General features: G+C 32.4%; 1 protein-coding gene across 1 annotated transcript in view; it reads right to left on the bottom strand.

Annotated features, from left to right (window-relative positions):
• Positions 1-12500, bottom strand: part of LOC119589568 (sorting nexin-19-like) — a 17923-nt gene that overhangs the window by 688 nt on the left and 4735 nt on the right. Inside the window, exons 4-13 of the mRNA XM_037938168.1 lie at positions 10888-11048; positions 10070-10245; positions 8616-8743; positions 3904-4069; positions 3613-3738; positions 3139-3390; positions 2587-2932; positions 1982-2142; positions 1491-1653; positions 1-1215 (exon numbers count right to left, since the gene is read on the bottom strand). The exon at positions 1-1215 is cut by the window's left edge and continues 688 nt beyond it. Coding sequence (XP_037794096.1) covers positions 1058-1215; positions 1491-1653; positions 1982-2142; positions 2587-2932; positions 3139-3390; positions 3613-3738; positions 3904-4069; positions 8616-8743; positions 10070-10245; positions 10888-11048 — 1837 coding nt within the window. The 3' untranslated portion in view covers positions 1-1057. The remainder of the gene's footprint in view (positions 1216-1490; positions 1654-1981; positions 2143-2586; positions 2933-3138; positions 3391-3612; positions 3739-3903; positions 4070-8615; positions 8744-10069; positions 10246-10887; positions 11049-12500) is intronic.

The raw sequence follows: 12500 nt of genomic DNA, 5'->3' as shown, positions 1-12500 counted from the left end.
GATGATGATTCCATGATGATAAAGATGGCAAAAATGATGGCAGGAATACCAAATATGAAAGAAAAAAAGAAAAGAAAATAATACTGATATCCTTCATAATGGATTTAGAGACAGTGCCACTTTTGGAAAAAGATCTAATAAATATATATGCTGCAAAAGAGCAAGATTGACAGAAAACAATGTGGCTAGAATTCATTTGGGGGGAGGAGATATGTTTCCTTTGTTACTCAGCTGTGCTTGTACAAAGTGCCACAACACCTTCTCTGCTTTTACAGACATACGTGTTCCTGAGAGGAAGACAGAGAGATCCAAAGCACTGATTACCAGAAGAAACTTAGTTAACCTTTAGTTGCTTATACATTTCCCTTATGGTCCATAATTTTTCTTCTTTCCTTTTTCTTCTGCTTCTTCTTTATCTATTTCTTTGTAATTCCCAAAATGTTCATGCATGCAACAAAATGCATTCTTAGGCTGTCATTTGATACAAGACTTTTGTTTCCGGGATCATGTATCCTCTGTAATATTACAGAATGAAAAATCCTGGATATTTTCATGTCTGTCAGATAATAACTGAACAAACAATACTGATCACTTTATGCGATAGTAACAAACCGTTCAGTTTCAAATAAAGTGGGCAGCTGTATCATTTCCAAAACATATTCACATATACCATAATCCAGTAAAACAAACAATGCTTCCTTTTGCTTTCATGCATTACACTTTATACAGATTATCAAATGGCAAATAACCAGTTTAATTTCATGCTCAGCCAATTCACCATTTTCTAGGATGAGCTAGCCACAAATAAGATCAGAATGCATGAACATGAAAGATGTCAATGTATACCGATTACAATAAAACTGGTATTTATCAGATTCCATTTCAATTTCATAAGGAACCAACTGACTTCTTAGAATTTGAAAGCTGTGAACACACTTCTCATTCATATTCAAAAACTGCCAGTACAAGGTCTGCAGATACTTCTGCTAACACTCTATTTCTATCACATGTGGCACTGTTCTTGTTGAGGGCTTCCTTGGGCACCCTCGGAAGTGGTTCAAAGCATGAGTGGAGCAACAGGGATCAGGCGGATGACCAAGAGGTCTAAGATGTGGAGGGCCAGGTCTGCTGTCACAGCTGGGTACTGAATTGAGTCAACCATGCGCATGATTGCCTGCTGTGTCAGCTCTTTGCCTAGCATCATCTTCAAGAACCCTGGGGACAAAGTTTTACTCATTTATAAATATAACTATTATACATCTAGGAGCTTTGAGATAACTGGTTATATTTTTCTTGTCATCCTTATAGTTTTTTTAAAGGAAAGGAGTACTGGTTTAACAAGAACTCCTTAGGGGGACTTCAATGCTACCAGGATGTTACCTAAGGACATGTTACTTCGCAGTTAATGACATTATTAGCACTTTGAATGTCTAGTTACAAGATAGAGCAGGGAAATGCAACTATTCTAACATTTCAGTCTTTCATCTTACCAGGAATGAAGTCGCTCAAAGCCTCTTGAAGCTGTACCCGAGATGCCTCTGTGTCACTGGATGATGGTTCTGGTGTTCTCTCTTCAGCATTGAGAATTGCTTCTCTCAAAGTATGGATATACTCTGTCATTTGAGGCTCAGAAGATAAGCGCTCTAATTCTGACTGGAAGTAAAAACAGCAACATGTTTATTTACTTAATGTTGTTCATATGCAAAATAGAAAAAGGCTTAACTGATCCATGAAAAATAAAAGAATATATCATTCTACGGTTGTGGTACTAATGAAGTATAACAAATATGAGGTCTTTCTATTATTTATTTCACAATTAGAATAGCTATGATTATTGGAGCATCCTCACTAACTTCCAAGGAATAAGGTATCGCTTTCACAGTGAGTCTTAAGCATCATTGTACAAGAGGGAATTACACAATAATAAACTTCTCAACCCTTCATAGTTGCTTTTTTTAAATGGCTGGGAAATAGACTTTACCTGTAGCCATCTGTGGGTGATTCGTGCTGCAGTGAGAGTGAGAAGAGTAACACACGGCTGATGAGTGATTGGGTGATCTGAAGGCGAGAGGATCTCCACCACAGCATCCATCACACCCACAGAGAGGGGCCATTTCTGCCAGGCACAGTCCTCCTCTCCCTCTGTAAAGGGCTCCTTTGATAAAACTGTTCCACCACTTGGGCAGTGTTAGACTCTGCTCAAAAATACAGATATCTGCATTATTTCAAGATGCTTTCAACACATTTTGAAAGATGAAAACATGTTATCATCAAGTTTCAGGTGATATTGTTAAATCTGAAGGACTTATACAGTTTTGACAGTCAACCAACTAACATAGTTATTTGTTTCAGAAAAAGGCAATGGGGAGAACTAGAAAATATTGAAGTGAAATGATATATAAAAAAAATCATGAATGATAATTTTCAAATGACCTCATTTTCAAGAGAAAAAAGAAAAATAAGATAACACTCAACCTTAAAAGCACCAATTAATCCAAATTAAATGCCAATACAGAGTATTTAGAAAAAGTCAAACCACTTTTTCAAACATATTACACAACTGAGAACAAAAAATCCACTACACACCATTTGGAGAATCTTCTTGGCTCTCTCTCCTTGTCAGTGCCAGAGCATCACAAGCTTCCTCTTTGGATGTGGCACTAGGAGATGGCACTGCATGGAAGGCAGGTGAGGGGGGAGCCGCATAAGCAGCACTTCCTCTCCCCACAACAACAGAAAGCTGGTGCTGGTGAACCTGCTGTTCTGGAGACTGTTGCTGTACTGATTGTTGCTGCTCCTGTTGCTGAATCCTTTTATAAAGAACAGGAGAGAAGAGGTTGCGTGACTCTCTGGCTTCATATGCTGTGTCCACTAACTCGTCCTTGTCGGAGCCAGAAATTTCAACCATTAATGCTTCCTCAATCAGGCATTCCTGGAATATATGATGACGAAGTAATAAACAGCAAGAATGAAAAGAGAAAAGAAAGAAAAAAATACCATAGTGAAGAGAGAGAGAAAAAAATACATAACATAGCTTCTGATGCAAGAAAAAAAATTGCATGGAATACAAAAATGGGTCTGGAAATACTGTAAAGACCCAAATAGCCAGATGAAGAATATAATCTAAATAAAGCTTACCTCTTCCTCTGCGGTGATATCCAGTTTCAGCTCATACTCTGCTTTGTTGCCACTGGAGAGAAAAGCAGCCAGTTTGTTTCGCTCACTGAGGACCCCTCCACTCTTGCTCTTCAACATGCCGTCTCCTCCTGCACCTCCGTTCACTCCTAGGTTCCCTGCAGACTCTCCTGCTGTGCTTGTGTCTGAGGACTCGAAGCTCGGAAGAGCCGTTTTAAGGCTATGGAAGACACCTGATACTGTCTTTGCCAGGAGCTGGAAGTAGATACACACTGCATTATTCTTTTGTGATTTATTTTATATCCTTGTAATATAGTGCGTGTTCATTCTGAAACAACATACTTGATAAATTATCACATATTACAAAAAATGACTCAAGCTTGAGATTAAAGACATCTTCTTTGCTCTCCATCTATATCCATATCAAAATGTCAATTACTCTTAATATTATTATAAATTTTCTATCAGAAAAAGCACCTTATCTAGACGAGGAACATGTAACTCTAGGGGTTTCTTGACAAATGAGACTGAAGAATCCGATCCATATGCAAGGAACTCCTTGACTGGGGTTGATATATTCACCTCTGGCCTCTGGATCACTGACTGTTGGTGCAAAACCTCTTTTATTAGTCTTTATAGATAAAGTAAGAAAAAAATAAAAAGTTGAAGAAAATTTGAAGCAAAAGGACAGAGAGACACTTGTTTCAATTTGAACTGAAACCCATGACAGATTTTCAAGCAAGTGAAATCAAGGAGAGGAGAACATACCTGAAGATATTTTTCAAGGAACTGCTTCCGTGTAGCAATGGTTGTGGAGTCCAACTTGCTGAAGGGTAAATTGAGCCATTTATTGGGCCCCTTGACTCCCTTCATTGCCGTTCGTAGTCTGGAATCTTCCTCCAATGCTGCATGCAGGGTCAGGAACTCACGAAATCTGGGTGAGAGGGTGGGAATAATAATATGCGTTTTGGTATATGTGACTGTTGAAATTCAGTCAAGCACGTAGCTAGCAGCATCACAAAAGAGTGGGAAAATAGAAGTAGCTTGTTAAATATAGAGCAGACAAGAATAATTAAGATGCTTTTAGTTCTCAATCTGAAACTTGGACATCCTCTGAAATGCATGAAATTAACCCATTGGATCCGGATGCTTCACTGCCATCAAGTGGCCCAAAGTATGGGCATGAGACTCGAATGACCACTCTGGTGGGTGTGCAGCTTCTAGGCCTTTCTCTTTTTCCACATAAGCACTTTTAGCCTTTTTGCCATTTTTCACCACCTATATTTGTCATCTGATTTGCTTTAACCAGATGGTAATACCATTTTTCATGCACAGACTATATATCATCTCTCTAGCTATTCTAAAACTTAGTGTAATAATAATAATAATAACACTTTGTTATTTCTTATTACTATTTTTTTTTTTTTATAATATTCAGTTTTCTGTAATACAGCCTGCACCACTGGTCACTGTGGGCAGGAACAAGATCCTGAGCATGGAAATGTTGTCCTCCCTGGAGCTGGCACTCTTCCAGTCATGGCTCACAGATGGTACATTCCACACATTTAACGATGGAAATAATATAAAAGCCCCTTCCAGAGTGCCCACTGTGTCAAACTCCCTCCAAGAGCTTTGTGTACTCATGACAGGTTATTTCCATCACCCTGGCCTCCAAGCTGAATTTCTCATGACGGTTAGTTTCTGTCACCCTGGCCCCTCAGCCAAATCTTCCCATGATGGCATGTTCATGTTACCCACACCTGAAGCCAATTTTTTTTCATGACATAACGGTCATGTCATCCGGATCAAAGGGATTAATGCTTGGGTAGGAGAGATCAGAATTGTTAGAAAGAAAAAATAGTTAGTATATAGCCAGAGAGAAAATGCCTCATCAAAAATCATGTATCAAGTGTACAAACCATTCTGATGTATTTGGTATCATATGAAATAAAGTTTTTGAGAATGGCTTAATATAGCATTCAGAACACTCCAAAGGTCATGCTCATATCCACTATCATAAGCATGCAGCACTCAAGAGTTTAAATTTTAATGCAGTTTAGTCGACCTCTTTGGATAATACAAACTCAATTCCAAATTCACACTTTACAATAAGATGTAATGAAAGAGCCATTTTGTTCACTTAATTTCTTCTTTTCATGCCTACAATTGTAAATTCAGATTTGCCAATTCTTGTATTATCTAAAGAATTGTTATCTTCGAATGGCTATACACACAGGTTGACTTTCACTATAAGAACATTTAGCCAAAATATAGCAAATTACCCAAGACATGATGAAGAAAAGCATTGTGATATATGGTGAGATTTTTTTTTTTTTTTTTTTTTTTTTTTATGACAAATGAATCATGCTTTCAGAAACTATGAGATTATCAATTACCTACTGAAACTCACTCTCTTCAGAGCAAATTTAAATCCTGGATTCAGTGAAGATTTAATTAAGCCCTTATTCTATATCCTTTTTTTATTATAATTAATTTCATCTGCATTTCATGTTATTAAAAAAAAAAAAAAAAAAAAAAATATATTATATATATATATATATATATATATATATACATATATTATACATATATTACTATATATATATTATTATATATATATACATATAAAATATATATACATATATAATTAATAATAATATTATATATACATATATATATATAATACTATATAATATATATAATATATATATATATCATACTATATATATATATATATATATATAATATTATATAATATATATATATATATATATATATATATATATATATATATTATATATAATATATATACAATATATATAATATATATATATAATATATATATATTATAATATATATATATAATATTATTATATCATATATATATATATATATAATAATATAAACTCTATATAATACTTTAATTATTATATAGCATATTTATACATATATTATTATACTATAATATATAAGTACTATATATATAATCAATATATACATTATTTATTATAACAATTTATATATATAATAACTATATATACAAAAATAATATAACATCAATATATACATATCAATATATATCATATTATACATATAACTAATATAATATGCTATCAATATTACTATATGTAATACTATATACTTAATATATATATATAATATTTTATCTTTTATATTCTATATATAAATAATCTAATATACTATATATAATTATATCATTATTTCTTAAAATTATATAATTAATTAAAAATCATATAGCATATTGTCATCCTTATCATATAGACCAATTAACAATTATTTATTTCTACATTAATATAATTCTAATGATTCAATTCATAAAATTAGCAATTTTATATATACTTTACGAATAAATACAAATCAATGATATAAATCTTTAAACTATCATTAATATTTCATCATTTAGAATTCTTACATAATTTCCTAAATAAGACTCAAAAATTCTATTCAATTTTTTAATTTAATCTAAAAATTTTATTTTTTAATACATCATTCTATAATTAGGGACATATTCTAGCATAATTTCATCAGACTGGACCATGTAAAACACCTCTGTTTGTATGATTGATACATCACTTCAGCCTTCACAATGTATTTTACAGTTATCTTCTCTTTAACTTAAAAGTATTCACATTAATTCCTGAAGAGAAATGAGCGTGATATACTAGTAAACTGTGCATCCGGACGTCATTAGAGGGAGCTCATCTTTCCACAATAATTTGCTTGGTGTCACTATTACATATAGAGACTTATGCTGAAGGGAAACCTTCAAGTTTTCTCAATTTTTTGTTTCTAATGTGTTTGAAGTATCAAACTAGCTGGGTACAAATGGGGAAAATCACCAATGTGCACAGCAATCCCACATTGATAGCCATTAGCCAATCTTTAATACCTCATTTAATGGGTTACCACAAAACTGGTAAAAAGATATTAGCTCAGTCCACAGTGTTACAGAAAGTAAGGAATATGGAAAGCGAGTTGGAATATATTCTTAACCCACAACTTTTACAGTCTCTCTTTTTTCTGCTAGAGAGCTATAAGGATTCTTTTCCTAGATAAGACTAACTTGCATGCTGACACCTGTATTATTATCATTTGTTTTCTACTTCAAGTACAAAATTCATCACTAATCCTCATCATTTAAAAACAAAAAATGCATTTCATGTAAGCATAATTTTTCTTTCCTTTATAACAGCCAACTGAGGGCAACCAATGATGAACAAAACAGCTCTTTATCTTAGTTTGCTAAGTATATAAAGATATAAAGATGCAGATCAGAAGATTTCCCCAAACTCTTCAGCAGGAGGAAATTCCAAGCCCTTCTATCACACACTATACTTCGCTACCTGCAGTTTGAATAGGATACCAACAGAGCCAGAGTAAGTGAAAGTCACGTTAAGAGCCTAGGCCACATTCATTACCATCTCTAGCCTCCAGTCTTCTTCACAGCCTTCTTGAGGAACTGGGGAATCACATAATCTGAAATGTCACAATTTTGAAGTGTTTTTCACCTCTTCCTCTGCTTTTGTTGTATGCATATGCATAACTCCATGGCAACATGAAACAAGCACATTCACAATGATTATAACAGTTATCTTTCTCTTTTACATTAAAATGCTGAATTCAACATTAAAATTCCACAAATAAAACTGCTGTATACTGGTACTCAAGTACTTCCCTTTAAAAAATTTGTCATACCCTTTCATGCTTTTTTAATCTGAAAATTCTTGTCTTCCTGTTTATTTTCATATGGGATTTTTTATAACACTTTTCATCAATGATATCATCATAAAACTAGGAAAGAAGGTGGGGAGTGGGTCAGAGGGAAATAAAGTAGGAAAGGAGACTGGAAAGAGAGAAGAGAATAAAAGCAAAGGGATAAATGAAGGGAAAAAAGGAGTGCAAAAAAGGGAAGGCAGGAAGAAAAGAAGGGATGAAAGGAAAAGGAAACATGTTCCAAAAATAAGGTTAGAGGTTGGAAAGAGATGGAGATAGAAGAGGGAGAAGAACGAAGTGGATATACAAAAGCCTGAGATAAGAGAGGATAAGAGACAAAATAAGGTTAAAAACAGAGAAAACTAAAAAGATTTAGAAATTGAATTTACAAACTAATTTGCATAATATATTCTAAAAAGATACCCGGAAACCATATTTGCTGTTTGAATATCGCCCTTATAAAACATAGTAAAAATATTTGGTGACATTTCTATAACTAAAAATATTGGTGTCCAAATAATCATAGGTCTTGAACACCTTCAACTACATTCACACTGAAATCACATGCAAGGTCTACCTGTGATGTATAACATCCATATCATGCAAATTATATATACACACCAAACACTAAGTAACAACACTGCAGGTACTCTATCTACCCACAAAAGATAAGCTATAATAAAGCTTCTAATCACACATTATACAAACACACACACACACACACACACACACACACACACACATACCTCCTTTTCACGCAGTTTGTTTGAAGTACCATCCGTGGTTCTGGAACAGCCAAAGGTTCTTTCGCCACCTCCTCTGCCCCTTCTGTCTGGGGTGTTGCTGCACTCTCACACAGGTAAATAGCATCATACTGAAATAAAATATTTGAGTACATCTTTATCATTTTATACCATAATATCTGTGCTGGGATGGCATGACATACATTTGATGTCTAATGTGATATTTAATCTATTTACTGTGTTTACCCATAGATAGCTCTACAAGTCACCAAGAAGTCAATGACTGGTCTTACCTACCTTTATTACTGCTATTTGTATTTTAATAACATCACAAAAATGATAATGTCAATAACAATACCAGCAGTATTGATTTTAAAAGCATTACAAAAAGTCCTGAAATTCATGGAATGGGGAAATTTACAGTGGTTAAGCTGAGCTACTAATTGACTCTTTAGTGGCTAAGCACTTGTGGAGTCACCTGTGTGCAACAAAATTCACAGTGGAAAGTACATGTACACCTGAAGCAGGAAGGACCTCTTCACTGAAATCTAAATCAATCAATAAAATGTCTAACCCCACAAAAAAAATGCTACATTTACAATAAAGGAAACATGAGGATCACACATACATATATGTGTATAAAACAGCTATTTACATACATAATTTTCAATGTAACAACCAGCAACTACACATCTGTATTTGCATTCCAATCGATTTGGCATGTGTGTGTAACAGCAGCTAGAAGGTGTGCCGACCACTCTCTATCATTGCTTATGGGTGTGCTCTGGTTAGCTCAACAGTTATTCCTGTGTTTCCCTAATAGCAGAGTTTGGAAAGTGATACTGTGCTGAGCACTGTGGAGAGTGTAGGGACTAAAGACAGTGATTTTTTTTGCTGAGGACATTGCACATTGAGTGGAATTTTTACATGAGTGTATTTCTTTAGTGCTACTGTAGCAGCAATAACCCGCAACTCAGCTCCCATACTGCCCAGGTAGAGTCACATTAGGTCCAACAGCCTTGTTTTTATCTCTCTCTCACAAGCAGGGACGAGACATGACTGGTTGACATTGGACATCTTGTGGCTCTCTGACTGGATGCTCAAGCAGGCTCCCCTCGTTCCTGAATTCTTGGCACATTCGCAGCCTACTTACGGTCTGCGATCCAGCAATTCTGCATCAACAATGTAACACAACTCCAGAAGTAACTCAGCTGTGCAACAGCAACACAGGACTGCCCAGTCCTTTGCTAACCTTTCTGAGCTTTTCTGATTCCCTACTTCACCTACAGCACTCAGCCATACCAGTAGGACCTAACAGCCACTCCATCACTCCATTAAGTGATTACTAAGACCAGATATATAATAGAAACCTACACTACCAAGATTTCTCAAAACCTGAAAAATCATATCAATTTGTGTTATTGTGTGCCAGAGCTGTAAAAATAAGGGAAAATCACCTGAATAGTATAGAGTGTGTACTGCGATCCTCCTGGCTCAGTATGAACCTCTGTCGAGGGGACGCTCACACTCAGGAACACACGGCCATCAAGGGGTATCTCAGCTGCTTCCAAGAGCTCTTCATCTGCCAAACCATTGCCACATGACTCTAAACTTGAGACTGACTTGACTGACGCTGTTGAAAAAATACTGAATGAACTGATGCTACAAAAAGGCATCCACTGCATCGTCACATGGGGGAAAAAAGGTCACTTTAAAAACATTCTGATACTGTCAAAATAGAAAAGACTATGGCCTAATGCTTGATTTGAATACAAGCATCTCTCTATTTCAAAACTAAAAGTGAAAAAAAAGTAAACATTTTCCTAAACATGCCAGAAAGTTGAGTAATTTCTGAAAGGTTTAAAACTGGCTTGATACTCATTCCTAAAACCTAGATAAGAAAAAAGCTCTCTGCATCCTCATTCTAATTTTGGAACAGAGTATCAAATTTGAAGAACATACATCAATAGTTTTCATAAACTCTAGAAAACTGATTTACTATGGATGTATAAACATACAATCATGCAAATATACATGTACACTATTTATAATTTTGCTTCTCTGTTTCCTTTTATAAAGTCAAAATTCTCCTCCTCATTAATTGAGAGTGCTCTTTGAAAATTTAAGAGAAACATGAAAACAAAATACACAAAAAATATCTTTGCAATTTTCACCAGACGACATCTTCCTACAGTAGCTTTGAACACGATTTCCTGCCAATAACAAATAATACCCAATCACTTCCATACGCAACAAACAAATTTAAAATTCTTACCGAGAGAGCCTGAGCTGTCTTTGTGAGTAAACGTAAAACGTGACTTCTCCTGGGTGTACCTTCCAGGGTCAGATTGCGCAGATTTAGGTTCACTCTCGCTTGAGCCATATGAACTCAGGCTACCAAGGCTGTGCTGACTCTCTCTCTCAGTTAATAAAGATCTGTTGAAATGAAGGAAAACAACTATGTATTATATGTATATACACGCTATCATTTTACTAATATATAAAAGTATATATATTAATATATATATATAATATATATATATATATATATATATATAAATATATATATATATAAATATATATATATATATATATATATATATGATATATAAAATTTAATATAATAATATATATAATATGTATCTATATATATACATATATATATATACATATATACTATATATATTCAATATCTTTTATAAAAGGGCAATTTTCTCCCTAAAAAATTTAATTGGGGATAAAAGTTTTGTTTTTTTTTTTTCTTGGAAAAATTTGGGGGGAAACCATGAAAAAAAATCAAAAAACCCAAAAAATATTTTGGGGGGGGGGGGGGGGGGGGGGGGGGGGGGGGAATTTTAAAGGATTTTTATTTTTAAAAATTTTTTTCAATAAAATAAATTTTTCAATTTTTTTAAACAAACCAATTTAAATTTTAACCAATACCTTTTTATAAATAAAATTTATTCCCCTTTAAATTAGGTCAAAATTCGCAATTTATTTTCACTGTTGGGTTTTAAATCAGGCTCAATTGAACCCCGGGTTAATAAAATTTTTAATTATTTTTTTTAAATTTTATTAAAATTTTCTTTTTTACTAAAAAATAAGATAAAATTTTAATTTTTATAAAAAAATTCTTTTTTTAAAAATTTTTAAATAAAGGTTTTGAAAAATAAAAAATTTTTTAATAACAAAAATTTTTAAAAATTTTTTAAATAAACCCAAAAATTTTAAAAAAATTTTCCGAAATTTTTTTTTAAAATTTTTTAAAATTTAAAAATTTATTTATTTTTTTTTTATTCTTTTTTATAAAAACAATTTTAGATCTAAAAAAATAAAATTTTTTAATTTTGTTAAAATTTAAAATTTTTTTTTTTTTTTTTTTTTAAAATGCCTTTTTAAAATTTTTTTTTTTAAAGGGTTCAAAATTTTTTTTTAATTTCTTAGAATTTTAAAATTTTGGGTTTAAAAAATTAAAACCTTTTTTCATTAACCTAAATAAAATACCAATTTAAAAACCTTTTTTCTAACTATATTAAATTTTATAAAAACAAATTAAATAAAAAATTTTTAAAAATTTGGGGAATATTTTTTTAAATTTTTTAACTTTTTAAACTAAAAATTAAAAATTGTAAAATTTATTTTTTGGAATAAGAATTTTTGAAAATTTTTGAAAAAATTTTTTTTTTAAATTTTTAAATTATTAGTTTTTTTAAAAAAAATTTTTAAAAAAAAAATTTTAAAACTCTTTAAAAAATTTTCCCCCTTTTTCAAAAAAACTTTAATTTTTTAAAAATTTATTTTAAAAAAAATTTTTAAATAAATTTTTTACTAATCTTTTTAATTTTTTTTTGTTTTTAAAAATTATTGTTGTTTTTTTTTACGTTTGAA

Source organism: Penaeus monodon, chromosome 26, assembly GCF_015228065.2.
Source record: "Penaeus monodon isolate SGIC_2016 chromosome 26, NSTDA_Pmon_1, whole genome shotgun sequence".
Taxonomy (NCBI): Eukaryota; Metazoa; Arthropoda; class Malacostraca; order Decapoda; family Penaeidae; genus Penaeus; species Penaeus monodon.
Note: the sequence above shows the minus strand (reverse complement) of the source record. Positions and strands in the feature narration are given on the sequence as shown.